Source organism: Euprymna scolopes, chromosome 37, assembly GCF_053919585.1.
Source record: "Euprymna scolopes isolate OS-2025 chromosome 37, ASM5391958v1, whole genome shotgun sequence".
NCBI classification, from domain to species: Eukaryota; Metazoa; Mollusca; class Cephalopoda; order Sepiida; family Sepiolidae; genus Euprymna; species Euprymna scolopes.
The window spans coordinates 87,721,145-87,742,785 of NC_136518.1; the positions used below are offsets into that span (position 1 = coordinate 87,721,145).

The 21,641-nt window shown below is 31.2% G+C and overlaps 1 protein-coding gene across 7 annotated transcripts in view; it reads left to right on the top strand.

Moving 5' to 3' along the window:
- Positions 1-21,641, top strand: part of LOC145261281 (rapamycin-insensitive companion of mTOR-like) — a 435,824-nt gene that overhangs the window by 116,550 nt on the left and 297,633 nt on the right. For all 7 annotated transcript variants that reach the window (XM_080119764.1, XM_080119763.1, XM_080119761.1 and 4 more), the window contains 3 exons: positions 18,478-18,545; positions 19,264-19,346; positions 20,101-20,188. In XM_080119764.1, coding sequence (XP_079975890.1) covers positions 18,478-18,545; positions 19,264-19,346; positions 20,101-20,188 — 239 coding nt within the window. The remainder of the gene's footprint in view (positions 1-18,477; positions 18,546-19,263; positions 19,347-20,100; positions 20,189-21,641) is intronic.

A 21,641-nucleotide genomic window follows, 5' to 3' on the forward strand; every position in this document is an offset into this window, starting at 1 on the left:
GTGGTTTTCACAACGTTTCGGTCGATGTAACCTCCAATCTTCTTCAGGTTTATATTGTTGAACTCGAGAATTTGGATGGAGTTTACTTCATGGCATGCTCTTGTTCCATCAGCCATGGCTGAATAGAGTAATCTGCAATTGTATTTTTTGGTCACCCACACTAAGAATTGAACATTCACTTTTACAACTGATTTTTCCAAGTACTCTAACCACTGTGCTATGGGTCCTTACGGATAATTCTAGTACGGATTTTAGGAGCCTTAAACTTATTTTTATTTCTAGTTGTAAATATCACTGTCAACATTCCTGAGTTCGACAAGATACACCTGAAGAAGGTTGGAGGTTACATTGACCGAAACATTGTGAAAATCATACTCAAGATGAGAACAGTAGTCTGGTGAATCCAAATGATACGAATGAGAGGAGTATTCTAAATAATTCAAATGATATGAGAAATAATGGTCTTTATGATTATGCCACCCACAAAAATTCACATAACGTCTGTGGTCGGATCTCATGCCGAATCATATCTATTTTTTCATAACTCCATACACTCTCTCTTATAAAAGAATTTAAAATGTCTGATACAAATGTGTTCTGAACATGTTGATTCAGAATTGGTGAGAGGATACTATATAAAACAGATTAACCGAAACCAAATTACTCCAGTCACAATTGTTCAAGTTATTTTTATTTATTTTTTTTTTTTTAGCTCTTCACTGCTCGCTTCTGCAGAGTGACATTTTCTTTTATAAAAATAATTTTAAGCCGTTCTTGTTTTCCTCGCCCACATTATAATAACATTTACAAAGATAGATTTTTGCTTGTAAAAAGGCAAATAAAAATTGGGACTCCTAAAATTAAGTACACAAAGCCAAATATAATTTATTTTTGCCTCTGCAAAACAAAATGTTCTTTCGTTAGTCAAAACAAATATTGATATTAAATTTTACAAACTCAATAAATTTAATAAGAATGGATGAGAATTACATTGCTTGCTAAATTTTACAAACAAATAGGTTTTACCCCCCCCCCCCAATTTGAACGAGTGGAACCAATGCACTGGCATCATCTGCAAAAATTGAAGAATCCAAAAACCTCCTGCTCCTACCTCTAAACTCAATGTTAATCAAAATTCTAATTATCATTAAGTATTATTCGGAATAATAATATTAATAATACCAATGAGAAAATGGTAAACAGCTGTTGTGAAAACACAAACTAATTTGCAAAGAGGTGGTAAGTATTGGAAATCTGGAGACTTGCTATCACCCAGACTCCAGGGAACATCAAAGGTTGTTCTCAATGGCCTGTGTGGAAACTCCTAGTGAATAATAATAGTAATAACTAGGGCTATGACAAGAGAATATTCTTATCATTGTTTTGACTCTTGAGTATATATCCGACACCGTTAGACAATCGAGAACCACATCACTCTATATAAAAACATGAGATATTAACTGATGAGTACTCGACAGTCCAAATAATGAAAAGAATATTCTGTTGTCACAGTCTAGTAATAACTCCTAGTGAATAATACTACTAATAATAAATAGGGCTAGGACAACAGCATATTCTTTTCATTATTCTGACTCTCGAGTGTGTATCCCTTGGTATTTTATATAGTGATGTGTTTCTCAGTTGATTAACTGTCGGATATATACTTGAGAGTCAAAACAATGAAAAGAATATGCTGTTGTCATAGCCCTAGTGATAAAGAAACACTTTGAACCAAAACTTGTTCGTTTTAATAACGTATAAAAAAGTAGATTTTTCAAATGTGTGAATTTAAAGTTAATTTTTCTTCGCCTTGCTGATGGATCGTTTTTCTTGAAGTTGATTATTCCCAATTTATTGTTGCTTGTCTTATTAAGTTAATGTCATATCTGCAGTTCCTTTGCATGTTGGAGTGCTCCCTATTCCTCCGCCTTTTTTTTTCCTTCCTTTTTGCTCTGGTTTTGTTTATACCTTTTCCTTTGCATTTTCTTTTTTCTTTAATTTTTGAATTTTAGACCCTTTTTTTTTTCCAAACTGGTTTTGGTATTTCTTTACAACAACTCGCTGATGAATAAAGCATTTTATGTGTTTTTTTTTTAATTTTTTTTATTTTATTTTTTTTATGCCAACTTTTTGAGTGAATTCACCAATAGTTATAAACACTTATCTCTGTGATAATGCAATATTGTTGGGGGTGGTATATAATATATTATATGTACATGTGTCTTCTAATGGTTAGGTTGTATGAGAGTATATATACGTCTCACGGTCATCTATATGACGTGTATGTGCATATCTTTGTCTATGAACATTTAGCGTTGTGATTGCCTAGAGTTTGTTGTGTGTGCATATACATTTAATTATAGTTTAAGACGGGACAAGAATAAATATCTTTACGACACAAAGGACGAATAACACTTATTTAGGGTTTTACATTTCAATGGAGAAACATACCTGCTTCGTCTTTTGTCTTGATTTGACTGACCCTCGGAAAAACTGCAAATGAAAATTTGTAGAACTCAAAGTCTTGGTGAGATTTACAGCAGCTTTATTTACCGAATGTTTCCCCTATTGGAAAGCTGGAATGCTCGTCCTAAACTTTTACATTCAACATTTTCCCTTACTTGAAGTCATTACTATCCATGGACCGTCTTTCTCCTTGTGGCTTACTGACTTGGTTTGCTCTCTCTCTTACTCCCAACTTTTGACTAAATGATACGCATCTTTCAAGCTCTAAGATCCACGTCATCTTAAATGACCTCTACATCAGACTCTAGAGGTCAAGTCTATTTTTAAAATTATTGTTTGTGTTCTAACATTCTTTTCTCTTCGACATTTTAACATAAATAATTTTATCTGTAAATATTTATTTTGCTATGATAACATTCTTTCTGACATTCTATTTTTATAAATATTAATAATCATAATCGTCGACATTGCTCGGTCAACATCTAACAATAATAAACAAGTGTTATATTTCAGAATTCTTTAGATAAGGATTTTTGCATTTTTTAAAAAGTTATTCAGACTAGTGTTCTCATCTTGAATGTTATTTTCACAAATGTTTCGATTGATGTAGCTGCCGATATCTTCAGATGCATCTTGCTAAACCCTGGAATCTATACAGAATTTCAAAGAGAACCCTTTATTTGATTTTTGGTAACCATCTCTCATTCCATTCGTCATGAACGGATATAGGTCTTAAATAATTTTTGATTTCATTTGTATTCGTAGTATTACCTATACTGAAGATTGAACCTTCAACTTTCATAAAATTGTTACTTATAATTGATTAACTTAGCACTTTTATCCATTGTGCCACTGTAACGTAGTCGTTACATACAAAGAAAAGAAATAAATGCAAATCTTGGTTGACGTTTTTTTCTTTTTAACAAAAGTTTTTATTATAGTTATTTTCCTGTCTTAACACCAACTAAAAAATCTCTCGCCATCTCGCCCGATGTACACTTTTCTTTTTTCTCTGACTGCATGATGGTTACAGACGGCTCCTTCTAGTCCTCGACTTTACACATCCATTTTTTTTTTGTTAGCATCAACTTTGTTTCTCTCCTTGAGCACGTGGTGCATTTTTTCTCCTTTTTTTCTTTTTCTTGCGCACACTTTCTAATTTGCATATGCATGTTTTTCTGCAGCTGCTGCTAATCTCTTTGCAAGTCAGCCATCCTTTGTTGCTGCTAATAGTGCATATGAGCACATGGGGAAACTATGTTGCACCATAAATCTTTGCTGATAATATTCTTATCTTGGTATTTTATTTGCACAACATTTTCGACTGCCTTGTAATTCTTGCTTCTTCCTTATTTCCTTTTTTAATCCTCGCATTCCACAAATTATATTTCTGACAAAGGGGATAAATTGTTGTTTTCTGTGTCTGCTTTTGTTGAGTATTTGATATGTAGAGATTTTCGAGTTTTTTTTCATAGTATAGCAAATACTCAAATTTATCATGGACCGAATTAGTGCATTGTTTGAAAACTAACACTGAAACTAGGTCAGTCAACTGCTGCTGAGTTTATCTTTTTTATTCTTTATTGCTTTGTTTTTTTTTTTTTTTTTCATTCTATCAGTTGTAAAAAAGGGACAAAGAAAGAGAGACAGTGTGAAATTGAATTTTTGAACTTTGATTTTCTTTGCTAAAAGTATGTACACTTGCCATTATATTAGATGAAGTCGGTCACAAATACCAAAGCAAATAAACAAATACCAAAGCAAATAAACAGCTTGTTGTGCAACATGTACCATACATAAAAAAAAAAAACTGTCAGAGTAATGTGTACTCTGCCTATTCATTTTTTTATTCAATCACATATTTTTTTGTGTTTGCATACGAATACATTAAAAAAATCCTGTAGCTTTTGATGTGTATATTGAACATTTAAAAGTTTTTGATTATTAGAATATGCACTCTAAAAAAATTGGCATATATATATATATATATATATATACATATATATATACAATATTTATTACGACACTATATATACATATTTCAAGGTCGTACCAACGGTTTCATTGCGCCGAATCAACCATAAAAGGTTGGAAAGAGTCAGCGCAAATTCATGAGCAACATTGAAACCGCTGGTATGACCTTGAAATATGTATATATAGTGTCGTGATAAATATTGTATCTTTAGCTCTCACATCCATGATTGAGCACTTTATTTGACTTTTTCATCGCCTCCTGACACTATATATATATATATATATATATATATATATATAGCGAAGGTAGATAGAAGAAGAGAGTAAATTCAATTCTATAAGAGGAGGCCTTTCGGGATAATATAAAGCTCAACAAGCTTATATAGGAGACAATAAGAGTGGTAAATGAATTCACAAAGCCTTTATATTGGAAAATAGAGAATGAGTCATTTATTTAATAAGGATATACATACATTTAATTGGGGGAGAAGAGGGATAAATGTGTGCGTATCCTTATTAAGTACATAACTCATTCTATATTTTCCAATATATAGTATTTGTGAATTCATTTTCATATATATATGATGTAACAAATTTACATGGTCGCGACACTAGATATGCTAATGTTTCAGACAGATGGTTGGTTAAAACCGCAAGTCCTTGTCAGGCGACTTAATAAATCATTGCTTTCCATAGAAGAAACCAGTCCTCAAATGAAATGATTTTATTTAATTATTTATATTTTTCATTTGAGGACTGGTTTCTTCTGTGAAAAGCAACCATTTATTAAGTCGTCTGACAAAGACTTGCGGTTTTAACCGATCATTTGTTCGAAACATTAGCATGTCCATCGTTATGGCTATGTAAATTTGTTTACATTAATAAAAATATATTTTGCTCTTTTCTTGAGCACTCTTAATAACCTCGTTAAATTTATAAGTTATTACTCTTGAATATCTATAACCTGGCCTATATATAAGAAATATATATATATATATATATATATATATATATATATATATCTATATATATATATATCTATATATATATATATATATATATATATATATATATATATCTTTCTTATGACTTTTGCTGATTTCTATTTTCTTCCACCAATTTTTATCGCTTATAATCTGAGAAAAAAAGATCTCCAACTGTATTTTTTTCCGAGGACCATAAATCTGTCTCTAATGAATTTTTTGAATTTTCACTATCTAATGAAACACATGTAAGATGAATTATGCTAATAAAATTAAGATGAGTGTGATGTAACTCTTTGGTTTGGTATGTTTACTTTTGATATATAAGGTGCTTGTTTTCATGGCAATGTGGTTGTAAAGGAAGTATACGATTCCTCTCCTTCTTCTGCTTTTTTTATCCATCACGAAGAGATGATGGTTGTGATCGTGTTGGCTTAACTGCTCCTTCATTGTTACACCTTTTTTTTTTTTTTTTTTAATAACATTTTTCTCAACTTTTGTTCAACTCATTTACTCATCGTTCATCAGTTTAAATAATTGTAGAAATAAACAAAGAAGAACACATTAATTGGAGCATGGTTGTAGGTCAACATTTTTCTTTTTGTTTTTGTTCACCTGAAATGAGGCATATGCCACTGACATGCAAGAAACTACTGTGATTAGGAGCTAGTTATCAAGGGCATCCTAAGTGAGGAGTGGTATAGCCAGATATTTGTTTACATTTAAGTTTCACAGATGCTTTATTTAAAAATTCAGAAGACAGAGCAGATGAGTTTTAAGAAAAGTTTTTTTTTTTTTTTTTTTTTTTTTTTTTTAAGTTCTACTCTATTATTTTCTTTGTTTCATTTTTTATGTTTTTACCCATATATCTTTTCTATATTTCTGTTTTTTTATTTTCTATTTAACCTCTATTTACTTATAGCTATTTTTATTTTATTTCTCATTTTCTTATGCTAGTTTTTATATATATATATATATATATATAACCTTGCTTTCCTTTTCTGAGAAAAAGCATTAAGCTTTGAAATACCATGCTCTAAAGAGTTTTTCTTTTTCCTTAGTGATTGGATGATCTGATAAAGTTAATTTAATATTAAACCGTAATCAATTATAATGTATGTGTGTAATATATATATATGTGTGTGTGTGTGTGTGTGTGTTTATGGGAAAATATGCTTATTCAATTATATTTCACCTTTTATTTATACGAATCCTTTATGAAGCTCGATGTAACTACAGAGCATATACAAATAAATTACAAAAGTGTATATTCCAAATTTCAAGATGTTGACCATCTTAGCATTTATTTCTTTAAGCATGTTAAAATGTTCAATTCTTGATGTCACCTATTGTGTAGTGCAGAATCCTTCATGTAATTATGTCAATTTTTGAATATATTCCACTCTTAAAAAAAAAGAAAAGCAACTCAACAAAGGAATATGGCATGATTACAAAATCTGAAAATCAGATGAGAAGTTGTTTTTTTTTTTTAGTTACGCCATCTTTGAATTTTTTAATAATTGCAATTTCTCTGTCGATTTTTGGATTTTGTTATGTCCATATTCCTTTATTGGTTCCCCCGACAAAAGGAGGGTGGACCTGTAAATTCACCCTTGTCCGTTTGTCTGTCCACACTTTTCTCAATAGCTATGCCTTGGAATTTTTTGAAATTTTGCACAAACATTAAACATGATATGAGTATAAAAGTAAGACCCCCCCCCCCCCCCGAGGTGACTTTCAGGTTAAAATGGCTAAAATTGACACTTTTGTGCTTATTAAAACAAATTAATGCTTTGGATTTTTCTAAAACTTTCTGAAAAGTTGTAACTGATTTCATTATAATTTTGTTTGTCTATACTTCATTATAACTCTTGGGTGTGCGCCAGGGGCTCTTTTAGGGCTAATAAAAACGCTTTATTTTTGGGACTATTTTATCATATTTGTCCAAAATTTTCTGTGTATCTCTATCAGTTTTGCATGGTGCTGAACTCCAGTTTAAATGTTAAGGCCTTGAGTGGGGCTAAATGGAGGGGGGTGCAAATGATAGACTTAGTCATTTCCTTTTTTTGCATGGTGCAGAACTCAAATTTACATATGTTAAAGCCTAACTGTTTGTTCATTTTCACAAGGATTTGATGCTCCCTGGGGACTTATAGGGCTAAATGGAGGGGGGGGGGGCAAAGTCTGAGCAGTCATTTTTTTTTTTTATGCCTCGTTTACTGTGCACTGACGGGGGACCATGCATGCTTTACTTGTTTTCTTTTAAAGATGATTTTCTTTTCTTTTGATGAGGTAAAGGCGGAATAATTACATAATAATTACATGAATGATTCTGCATTACGAAACTGGTGCTGTCAAAGATTGAACATTTTAACATGATTAAAGAAATAAACAATAAGATGGATAACATCTTGAAATTTGGAACATAGACCTTTTGTCATATATATATATATATATATATATATATATATATATATATATATATTTGTGTGTGTATGTACATTCTGAGATAAATTATGTATAATTACAACAAAATTTATTGCTTGACAAAGGAGTACAGATAATTATTAAAGTCTTTTCCTCAATCTTACATATTGAGCTTCCATTATCTGCCTGGGATCATCTTATAAATATTGATACTAATATTTATTTGGACTTAATTTTTACAGCATTATACAACTTGTATTTTTACTGCACTTCAGTATTATATATATATATATATATATATATATATATACACACACACCAACTGGGCTATCTGACATTGCCCCCCGGACATAAAAAACAAAATAGAATTTAAATAGTGTATCCAACACTTTCATATTTAAACTTCCACCTCTCTCTCTCTGGCCATCCGTTTACCCTTCTCTCTTTTTCCTTTCCCTATTTTTCTATCCTTCTCCTCAACCCTCTTTTTCTCTTCTGTGCAACCCATTACTTTGTCTTATAATAAGTTGAAAAAAAAACAACCTCATTTGCCAGAGCTAATCTGTTTCAATGTAATACTATAATCTCACATTTCTTGCATAATGTAAAGTAGAACAAAACGCAATAACATTCTTGATGCTGAGTAATGAAGAGAAATGATGTTGATAATGAAGCTAGTCAAGAGATTTAAATGTAATAATGTAATTTAACTTTTTATTCCCACAAAACTTGAAGTAAAACAAAAGATTCTGGTATCCTCAACCACTTCCCAAATCTAATAAAATAATGTTTTGAATTTTTGAGATGAGGATTGGTTATTCATATTATTTGAATTCATCGGACTATTGTTCTCATCTTGAGTGGCATTTTCACAACGTTTTGGTCGATGTAACTGCCGCCCTTCTTCAGGTGTATCTTGTCAAACTCTGGAATGTTTCTGTCAAATTTGGGAATTAGGACAGAATTTTGAACAGGACCCTATATTTACTCAATGGGGTAGCATGCTCTTGTTCGGTCAGCCATGACTAGACAGAAGTTCTAAGTAATCCGCAATTGTATTTTTTGGTCACCAACACTGAGAATTGAACCTTCAATCTTCAGGAGAATATCATTTTTACAAATTATTTTTACAAGTACTCTAACCACTATGCCACTGCGCAAGAATCCATGGCGCAGTGGTTATAAATGTTGTGAAGATCACTCAAGATGAGAACCGTAGTCTGATGAATCCAAATAATAATAAACTGTGAACTAGCGAGACCTGTGGAAATTCCACAGGGGACTCATATGTAACATTGATGTTGGCATTCTATAGATATTCAGCATAAATGGAGTATCTCTAATATTATTGTAGCTATTTTGTTAAAACTGCAAAAGTATTTATCTAAGCTAGCGGGGACGCCCGGCGTAGCCAGGTCGTAAAATACGCTTAAATATGATTTTTTATTTCTTGCAGATTTCGTATATATTATAATGTTCTATCAATTTTTATATTTTATAAAGTTGCGATTTAAAAAAAAAAAAAAAAAATTATATCTATATGACTTGGGTTCATCAGCTTGAATCAAAACCAAATCCCAAACTTATGAAATATATATATATATATATATATATATATATATATATATATATATATATATATATATAATGTGCACTCAAACATTACCTCTCTGGCAGAGGTAATAAAAACGACAGTGCTAGTTTGAATCGCAGGTTTTATCTAGGGGAGATAACTAAAAACTCGATTTTCACTAATTGTTTTCAAAAACTGTTTACATTAATAATTAATTTTCGATCTTATCGTTTTTTGTTTTTTTTTTGTAATTTTTGGATATTAAATTACTCTGGCATGACATTTAAGAAGATACCATTGGTTTTACTTTAAAATCCATATCCATTTTTATTAACGAAAAGTTTTCAAATAAAATGATCAAAATGTTTGGATTATCTCCCAAAACCCATGATTCAAATAGCGTGAAACTGACAACACATTTTTGTCACAAAAATATGTGGTATAAAATAAAAATGTCTGCTTCCTCTACATAGAGAATAATGAAAGACTGACTTCGGCATTAGCTTAGAAAGTTGTCAGTTTCATAGCTATTGTCTTAATGGTGTTGGAGAAAAAATATTTAACATGAAAGCTGTAAAATTTGAAAAACATTTGGGTACAAATGATGACGTCATGAAAAAAGTTACTGACGTCAGCAATATTCTTTTCATCCAGAATTGTTTATCCGTAACTGTTTTTATGTTTGACAAATTTGTTGCACTATTAGTGGTTAATGAATTGAGGTGTGGAGTGGGAAGGGGGGGACCTTTGCTTTATAACCAATTAAGTAGCAGGTAAAATACATTTACAACAATACTCTATCCAAAGAAGGGCGCTTAAAATAGCGTTCGTGTGTGTCTGTGTGTATAACTCTCTTTATGTCCACATCACTGGACCGATCATGACCAAACCTGGCATGATTATGGTCCCTCACCAAGGGGTGGTGTACACCGTTTTCCAAGGTAAAGGTCAAAGATCAAAGTCATAGCCTATGGACATATACTCTCCTACAGCTTGCACCACTCGATCGTAACTAAACCTGATGATGGTTTCTGACCTAGGAATGTTGCACACTATTTTTCAAGGTCAAAGTCAGTGATGTGGGCACCCGAGTGTACAGCAAAGTTCTGTGCAAAGCGCGAGTATCTTTGCTAATAAAAATATATATATATACGGTCTTAATTCAGAGTCAGAAAATGACAAAACATAAATAAACTTAAAACTATCATTTATAGAGAAGGGTGCAGCATATGAATTTCACGCTAATCGCTCTGAATAATTCAGATATGAGATCATCGCAGTAGGAGTTGTGAGGGATTTTGGAACATGTAAATAAACTTATTAAATTCAGTTACCCCACACTTAGTGTGTATGCATATGTATGTTAAATGAGAAATAACCAGTGGTGAATTAGGCACACACACACGCACGCACGCACACACGCACGCACGCGCGGCAAAAAGAAAGCCTGCACTTGTAATTTTTTCAAAAACTGCAAATTTAAGCTAAATTTAATGTAACTGTTTAAACAACCTATACCTCATTTGATTCACCTTTTATTCCTCTGTAATTTTACCTGTTCATATTTGACTTTTAATTGAAATATTCTAGTGTTCACGTCAATTTAAAAAAATAACTTCAAATTGAGGAGGCAAAAAGAAAGTCTGCACAATGGAAAATTTTTATTTAAATGTAACTTTAGGACATTAATGCAACACAAATACAACAGGAACATAATGAACTAGTTCATATTTAGTAGCATAGCCCTTCTGCGATTTGACAGCCTGCAATCTTTTGGGAATTCCTTGAATTAGACTGCAGTAATACTCCGGGGAAAGGGCATCCCACTTTTCTTAAATTTTTGTCCAAAGTTCTTCCAAATTTGAAATTTTACCATTGCATAAATGTTGCTTGATTTAATGCCATACATTTTACGATAGGATTGAAGTCTGAAGATTGTGCAGGCCAATCCAAACATGGAATATCATGCTCTTCCAGGAACCTCGACATTGTGTGGAGGGGGAGTTTGTTTAAATGATTTACTTAGTAGTTGAGAAGGTTTCTTGTAATTAAAGAAAACCAGTTTAGTCTTGTCTGCATTGAATGTTATCCATTTTTATTCCCATTCCACTTCAGACTGGAGGTCTTCCTCTAGGGTTTCTGTCATTGCCTTGGATATGTGGTCATTTATTTACCCCTTGTGTCTGTTATAGAGCATAGTGTCATCAGCAAATATACCCATCTCAGAGACAATTTTATCAGGGAGGTCGTTTATGAATGTTAGGAATAATAAAGGTCCAAGGATTGACCCCTGCAGTACATTATTTATATCATATTGTTTTGACGTAGGTCATTGAGGACAACCTGGATTTTTCTCCTTTTTAAGGATTTAATTGTTAAGTATTCATCCAATAATACCATAGGATCTGATTTTCATGAGAAGACCAAAAGCCTTTATTAAGTGTTGAGACATTATGTTGAACAAAGATGGCGATGAGGAATCTGTGCAGTTTCGATCTTGAGTGTTAAGTAATTCCCAGTTGTGTTACTGGGAATTACTTAATGGCGGCGAAGAATCAAATGCAGGTTTGTGACGGAGACAACAGCGAACTGATTGAATCCAAAATTCAACAATTTTTATAGTAACTTTGGAAGCTTTTCATTGGTTGGTTATTATAATTTGTGGCTATAAAAACGATCGTCGAAGTCATTGGTGTCATACAACCCCCTCCCCCCCCCATTAGGAGTCAAAAACATTTAACAGCCTTAGATATATCTAGGGCTACTGCCTTAGCCTCCCCTGCCTTAAACAGTGCATGGTATATATGTTCAGAGATTACAGTTAAAATATCTGCAGTAGAATGGGCTTGCCTAAATTCATATTGTTGGTTGAGGATCTTTGAAGACCAAAGTGGAGAAAGGTTCCATGCCAACAGCGGTCGAACATAGGTCAGTCAGAACTAAGACGCAGATGAAAATGTTTCCGATATGCGCTGAATCCGTTACGATATACGCTGCGCAAAAACGAATCTTGTAAACTAAAGAAAAGTATAACTACTACTACTATTACTACTACTACAACTAATGTGACTGCTGCTGCTGCTGTTCTATTTCTGTGAATGTATAAAACTATCCAGTATTAAGTGTTTATTTCTCACTTCTGTTCACAAGGAGATTGGCTCTTTGGTTGGTAAAGTTTAGAATTCATAAAAGTATAAAAGTTGTTTTCCTTTACAAAAGAAACTTCTAATATGCTGTCTTTTTGTTCCAAAGATAACTAGGGCTGGGACATCAGCATATTCTTTTCATTGTTCGTACAATTGAGTATATATCCGACACAGACATCACAGTTAGTTGATCCCCCATCTGGCATCAATTGAAATGAATGGCTCTCGTCTTGGGGAGGCCTCATGTTTTGAGCAGCTTCTGGGCTTTACCTTTAATCCTGATCTTAAATGGAACACATACATTAAATCTGTTGCCAAGGCCGCTGGAAAAATGTTGGGATCCTTCTATCAATCTAGTAGATATCTCACTACTGATGCAATTCTCTATCTATATAAGAACCAGGTACGTCCAAGGATGGAGGACTGTTGCTACATCTGGGCAGGAGCTGCTAGAAATGACTTGTCTTGCTTTGATAGAGTTCAAAATAGACTTCGTAGGCTTGTGGGGATGTCCTTTTCTCTTCCCTGCAACCTCTTTCTCACATAAGAGATGTTGCGAGTTTGTCTCTGCTTTATCATTATTTTCATGGCAAGTGCTTGGCTGAGCTCCATTCTATGGTCCCTCCTCACCAAACTTTCACAAGAAACACCCGTCTAGCAGAAAACACTATCACTAATTTCTCCCATTCTTTATCTGTGCCTAAACCTAAACGTAGATTCCATGAGCAAAGCTTCTTTCTTAGAACCTGCACGCCTTTCCTGCTTTCCAGCTGACTACAATATTGTTGTCTTCAAGTCTAACGTAAACAAGTTTTTGATGAGCCGTTCCATATAAGGTAACAAATTTACCGAATCTCCATTACTAACGGTTACTATATGGTCCAATTTCTACTGTACACTCTTTAACACTTATCCTCGAGTGGCCTCTTGGCCTTGATAAGTGGTGATGCCTATGTAAAAAAAAACACGATTAATCAACTGAGAACTAAATCACTGTACATAAAAACATAAGATATCAATGAATATATACCTGAGAGTCAAAACAAAGAAAAGAATATGCTGTTGTCATAATCGTAGTGATAACAAGGTGTCCTTCATTTTGAAGGGAGGCAACCACTTGTCCTTTGTAATAAAGGGAGACAACTACTTGTCTCTCGTCTTAAAGTGCACTTGTCTCTCGTTTTAAAGAAACAACCACTTGTCCTTCATTTTGAAGTGAGGGTGGACGTCGATGTGCCCTTCGTTTTGAAGTGGGGGAGGGGAGGCGATGATAATTTGCCTTTTGTTTTGAAGGGAGGTGACTACGTTTTATATATTTTCTTCATTTTGATATTGTTAAAGCGAAACAGTTACTTAAAAATTAATTACTTTAAATTTAAATAGCTTTTGATTTTCTTTTTTTTTTTACATAGAACATTTAAATTTTATATGCTCTTAATACCATACTCTCTATCCTGCCCCATTTTGTGCCTGCCTCCCTGCTATCAATGAATCAACCACTTTGGAAATAGAATGATCTTATCTGTATAATGCATCCCAGTCTTGATATGAATTTCCTTTTGTTGACAATAATGACTCAACGGAACATTTTTTTTTCTTTTAGTTAAGCATGTTCATCGTAAAAATCGTATAATATCTCGGACAATACATCATGCATTCAAATACCTCTATCTTTATAAGAATTGTAGAACTATTATTAGATACGGGCAAAATGAATGCCGATGCTCAAAATGTATAAACATTTTGACCCCGCCCTTTACTTAAAAATTTACCAAAAATCAGGAAATTAACCAATTTTAATTAAATTTTCAATATTTATCAAATAATGATCATGGAATATTATAAACTCATTATTTTTATTTGAATCTTAGTGGAAATGTATTTTGTTTAAGCAAAAGACACCTGTAATAAAGTTATGGTTTTTAGTAGTAAAAAAAAATGAATTTATTTATTTATTTTTTTAAATAAAGCATCGTAAACTGTAACAATAATGAAAAAAAATAATACATTAGAATTCATTTCTATCTCTGTCTTTTTAAGAGAAATTATTATTGTAAAGTTGATCTTATTGGCTTCGATTGTGAAAACTTCTCAAGATAATTGATACATCAAATTGATCTCATGACGAGAATGATTATATAGTCTGGATGATATATATATTTTTGTTTATTTATTTATTTATTTTTTTGCAAGTTGAATGTATTTAGAAATGTTTTGCTTTTTTTCTTTCTTTAAAAGTGTTTTATGATTTTTATTCTTGATTTTTATCATAAACTTACTTTTTTTTTTGTTTTAAAACTAATAAGTAGTGTTGGGACCATTAATCGGAATTGGCAAAATCAGAACTTTTTAGGGTATTGGAATTGGAAAATTCTGTCCTTTTTCCAATGCTAAAAACGATTCCTTTAATTTTTTTTTTTTTCAAATTTTTTTATTTGATTTTGTTTAATTTAAAAAAATTTTTTTTCCATTGCTGGTAGTAATAATAAAATAAATATTTATTGACTTAGAGTTCCAGTAAAACTAAAATCTATAGATCACCCCTAACAAGTGTATTTTTATGTTAGAGAAAATATGTGCACATTTAAGATGTTTTTATGGTAATCGGGACAAAACCATTTCATAGTTAAATATTTAGAGACTTATAAGGAATCTGAATCTGTAATTTAGTACAGAATCGGTAATTGTATCAGAATCGGAAAAAATATTCTGGAGAGGAATGATGCATTGAATTGATCTGATGATGATAGTCTAGATGGTTTTTTTTTTTCCTTTTTTTGGTTGATTTTCTTGTTTTTTTTGTTTTTTTTTAATTCTTTTCTGCAAGTTGAATGTATTTAGAAATGTTTTTTTTTCTTTCTATAAAAATATTTTGTTTTTATTCTTGATTTTTATCATAAACTTTATTTTTTTTAATTTTTTTTTTTTTGAAGTAACTAATAAGTCACATCTTATGAAGACTAAAATTCATTTAAAATGATAAGTTAATAAAATGAATTGATTGTCAGTTGAATAAATAAATATGAGGGGTTTGAAAATACTGAAATGAATGGAATTTAATTATGATCACTACGTTGTAGTCTTTAGGGAAGCAGTAATGTATTGCACAGATGAAAAATTCTTGGAAAAACTCTGTTCATGGAAATTTGATTAAATGTTAGACATACCAAGAAAGGAAGCAAAGATGTGTGCAATTTTGGTAATAGGAAGCGTTACCAAAATGTCTTGCAAGGAAGGACCTTGAGGAAATTTGATGGAAACAAGCTGAGCATGAGGAGTCCCTCTCCACAACTAAAATAATTATTTTCACCATGACCAATGTTTGTGCAAAATTTCCAAAAAAGAAATCCAAGGTGTGGTTATTGGAAAAAGTGCAAACAGACGAACAATTATGGCATGATTTTACTCCTATAATACCCCTTAGGTGGATGAATCAGAGTTATCCCAGAAAATCCATTCAAAAATTTACTTTCATCATGACTAATGTTTGTGCTAAATTTTAAAAAAAATCTAAGACGTGGTCTTTGAGAAAAAGTGCGAACAAATGAACAGACAAATGGGAGTGAATTACTAGGTCCAATTCCTTTGTCCAATAACGATTTGTAAAATGAAAAGACAACAAAAAGAAAGCTATTATAATAATGAGCCATTACCACATGTTAAAAAATTCTGAAGAAACTACATATGTTGACTTACAAGAATTGACCCTTTAGACTAAAGAAAATTAATACCATAGAATGATGCTAAATTTTATGTTATAAACCTGTTCAGCATTCCTCTACTTCATACTGGAAAGAAACAGATGAGCACACGTACTACACTCTTATCTGAGCTTATGTGTTAAATATATGCATCTAGTTGAAATGTTTAAACACGAAAGCTCTCCCTTTAAAAAAAATTATTTTAATTCAATTTTTAAAGATGATAACTGGTCTTTGTTCTAATGTGAAATGGTATGCTTTTTGTTTTAAAAGACATAGATGGTTCTGAAGTGCAGTGGTTCTAGCTTGCAGGAGACAATAACTTGCTGCCGTTTGAGATGATTTTTAAGTTATTGGTTATAGCTGGATCTATTGAATTATTTGAATTCAAATTTCTTGTCTCATAAGTTTCTCTTGACTGTTTGTAAAATTATTTTGAACTATGATAACGAATTGATCTCAAATTGGAAAGTCATCTGATATGGAAATACACTTGTTTTCTGAAGTAGAGATTATCTTTTCATTTTCTTTACCTCTTTCGATATTAAACAGCATGCAGTGGTCAGATTTCTATTTAGGAGCTTTGGGGAATTTAGAGTTAGCCGTTAGTGACCATTACTCTCTGAAACGACTAAATGTACAGGAAGACTGGAAACAAATGCAGAGATAGGTGGAGAGCACATACAGTGCCTAGCTTATACAGGTAGAGGATATTGCATTAGGAGGTGGGTACTTTCTGGAGCGGTAGAATGATCCAATCATTTTTTTTTGTAGCAACTTTAGTGATGAATTTGATGTAAATCTTCCCCTTTTCGCGTTAAAGGAATTTCTTCGATTGTTTAATATTCAAAGAATTGAAGATAAAGAGATACAAGAAACCAAAATAACTAATGTGATACAAGTTTAGATTTTGCTGTTTCTCCAGTGATGCTGCTTAAATATACGGTAATTAAAGGAAATGTGCATTCGTCCAAATATAATTAAACTACATAAATATGAAAGCACTTGATGATATTGCTGAAACAATTCTGCTTAAACTGGCGGCATCAAAGAAATGATCGCAATCGATTAAGTAAATGGAATGTAATATAGTGGGGTCTTCAAATTATGTAATACCATTTACTTCCAAGGAGTTTCACAACTGGAAGTCGTTTGGATCCATAAATATGCTAAATCGCCACTGTTTCTCACCAGAGGTGTAGTTTGTGATGTGTAATAGGTTTATTGGCTTCATACAGCTGCATTGTTAGGCACTCGGTCAATTGATAGTTCAAAGCTAGCTTTTCTGAATTGACACTTTGGTTTGGTTTCAATATTTTGCTTATGTATTTTGAATAGATTTTGAACGTCGTCACATTTAGATTTTACAACATTTACTTAGCCAGGCATGAATTAAATTAAAAACTGAGTAATGGCAATTAGGCTGAAAAGAAATAGGAGCAATACGTAATCTGAAATCAAGACAATTTCATGGCTGGAATATTTACCAGTTAGAAGGTCCATGCATCTTTTTCTTTTATCGGCTACTAAGCATTTTAAGCGACACATGGTTAACAATTCGGGTTTTTATATTTCAAGCGGTCGACTTCATATTTAAAATAATCTATTTCAATGAGAGTAGATATGCCTAAATTCAATGCATGGATAGAGGATTGAGGTTTAAAAAGTTCTTCTGTCATCTAACTAAGCTAAATAGGGATTTCCCCTCTCCACTACTACCTCGATGTGACATGGTAAAAAGAAAGAAAAAAATTAGTCAGGAAATTGTTTTAAAATAAAGATCAGTAATTAAATGTCTGTTTCCAAAAAGTAGATGAAAGGCAAACCTTTTGTCACCTGCAAAAGAAAAAAAGTAAAAACTTGGATGGATGTCCTAAAACAGATACTTCATCTTGATCCTAGAGAGAACAATGAATGTATTACAACTTATGAATGTTTTGTTTTATCAAGATTAAACTAACATTCATAGTCTGACAAAAAAATTATTTTGGAAAATTTTATTTCTTGTAATTTTAACTTTTTTTTGTATTTTTTTTTTTTTTTTTTAAATTTTGATATTTTAGAAAAATTTAAGTTTTTATTTTTTTTTTATTTTTTATTCTTTTGATATTTTTTCCCTTGATTAAAAAAAAAAATTATATTTTATTTTAATCTTTTTTATGTTTTACAAAATTTTTGTTCAGTTTTTTTTTTTTTTTCTTTTACAGAGATGATCGGGAAACAAGATTTACTGCAAGTAAAATGGCCCTTTTAACAGTGATGAGATCTTGGCCAGGTGAGAATTTAGTAAAAAAAAAATTGCGAGTGCGAAACTGCATTCTCCTCAAATGTTTATTATGTACTTAATTTTCGGGTTGCATGATAAATATATGATTTTATATATATATATATATATATATATATATAAGGGAATATTAAAATTAAAAGATGGCAGAACACATTGAATAATAAACTGCAACTTCTCTTCCAACTTTAGGATTTTGTAAGCATGCCCATATTCCTTTATTTTCTTTTAATGTTGTTAAGTTCCTTTTCTTCTGATGAATTAAACGTGGTATATATAAAAAACTGACATAATAAATACATGAATCATTGTGCACTATGAAACAGGTGCTGTCAAGAATTGTGCATGTCAACATACTTAAAGAAATAAACAGTAAGATGATCAATAGCTTGAAATTTGGAATATAGAATTTTATCATTTATATATTTTATAGAACCCCGGGATACAAAATGTCTATTTCATTCACAATGACATCTATATCTGGAATTTACGGTGACAATTTTCAATGTTTCAGAATAAAAAAATTCTTTGGGAAAATATCTTAAGAATTGTAATATAGATTATATTGAATACTATATAATTAAAATAATATTTAATTTTTACATGTAAGGATATTTGATTATGTATTTGTAAATAAAAGAAAGTCATTTCAACTTTTTGTTCTTTTAATTTTGAAAAAAAAAAACATCTTTTTTTTTTTTTTACATAGGTCTTATAAGAATGTGCCGACCCACAGGTTCAGGATTACAGTCTCTCATTGGTATTTTATATATTCAGAACAATGAAATTCGGGTAAATATATTTGAGTTTTGTATCCTACCTTCAGATTGATATGTAACTGGGAAATTTTTCCCTCGGGTCCCAAAATTACAGATTTTATGCCATTCTTGAAATGTTTTTTTTTCCTGTGAATTGTGCTATATTGCTGGTCCTACGCAGTTCAAGGAGGTCCACCTTCCCTGGCCTTGCCGTCTCTCTTCTGGAATACTGAGTTGCCCAGGCATTTTTCTTTTTTAGGCCAAAGTGTTCTATGTCTGGGACACTGGTTTTTTAATCCAACTTTTTGACCCTTGTGGCACACATGAGTTGTAAAATATTCTCTATAAAAGAAATTATTTTTTATTTTGCTAATAAAAGTTCAGTCATTTTTCCATTTATTTTTTTCAATTTTTCTTCATTCAATGTAAATATTTGTTTTTATAAATATTTTGGGAAGATTGCACTTTGTCATGAATCATAAAATATTCTCTCTAAAAACAATTGCTGTTAAGTTGCTAATTTAATATTGTTTATTTTTTTTATTTTTTTCCATTTTTATTTCTATTTTCTTTTTTTCCATTCTTTATTTCTATTTTCTTTTTTTCCATTCTTTATTTCTATTTTCTTTTTTTTTTAATTTAAAAATTTTTTGTTTTATCTTTAAATTCTCTTTTACATTTTATGTAGTAATCTCAAACACGAGTTTTCATAAATAAAATTTTTGTGAAATAAAATTAAATTTTCACTTGTTTTGAAGAATTTTAATTTTGTAAATTTTAATTTTCAGCAAGCAATAATGGATGTTATGTTTGATTTATTCCGATTGTCAGTACCAAAATGGACAGATAACTTTCAAGAAGCTTTGACCAGTGTTGGTGAGTTCTTCCTTTTTAAATGTTTCTTTTAGTACCTCAATGAAATTCTATAATTAGCCTTAAAACTCCCTTTCTCTCTTTTTCACTTACAGATTTATTGTTGTTGCTGCTATCTAGAAAACTGCATCCATTTTTAAAAAAAATTCTCTGAAGCAGTTAAATCAAATTGAAATACATTTTTTTGTTTAACAAAATCAAATTAATGGTTCAATTTTATCCAAATGCAGCAAAGCTGATGCACATAATTTATAATAGTTCAAAATGGACAAGTATTTAATATTTTTCATGTTTTGTCCCAGGGCTTGACACTTCTTGGTGTCGACAATCTTTGGTATGTCAGGCTGACATTTTTGTACAGTTCAGTGTTTTGAAAGCTTGGACATGAATGTTTGTAAATCCCTCTTGAGTTTCCATAATGTAAACAACCTGCAACTTCTTTGATAATAACAAGATAGTGATAAATCGAAAAAACGTTTTGTCTGATCTTCTAAAGTTTTGAACAGTAGATTCAATCTAAAAAAACATTTCCTGAAGTGAGGATAGATACGAAGTTCTCTATACTTTTCCACCACTTGTCATATTTTGATGGTTTCCTCTCCTTCACATTTTTAAAGTTACTCTCTGTGCACCATAAATAAGCTTGCAATGGGCCACATGTAACCTGCTGGCTGTATGTTTGACATACCTACAATAGACCAATATTGTGTTGTGCGAATAACCCCCCCCCCCCTAAAACTGGCAAATCAAAATCGAATATTTTTGTTAGAATAAAGCTATAAACCCAAAGATACAAAAGACATTAGATAATAAATATGACCCAACAGACTGTGTAGGTAGGATATCATTTCTATCAAATTTCAGTTTTGTGGTTTAATAATTTAAAATTCATCAGAAGACACAACAGGAAATAAATATTTTGAATTCATTTTTGACCTTTCATCATATCCACGATTGACCTTAGACACTCTTTGAATTCTATATCATCTGCATATAATGTTTAGTTGTAATCCATTTCTGAATAAATTCATAAACAAATCTGATTATTTGTTTCATTTTAAATAGCATTAAATTACATTGACCAATGACAGTAGAATGTTTGAATGTAAAAAACACAACAAAAATATATATGTGCAACTTATTGTCTTATTAAATTTGATTGAAACGATGCAGGAATTTTTAATTACTAAAAAAAACAGTAGTAATGCATTAATATTTAAAAATGTATGTCAGAAAAGAATAAAAATCTGTTAGACTGGCTTGTGTAAATAAATTCACACTTTAAAAACTTTTTGCATTTGTAAAGAACACAGTGATTCCATTGGTTAATGAACAAAGATGATTAACCAATGAAAGTAACCAATGAATAGCAGGAAAAATCTATTGAAATAAGTCTGGTTGGATAATGTATGTAATTGATTTAGATTTTAGACAAATACATAATTAAATGTTTTTT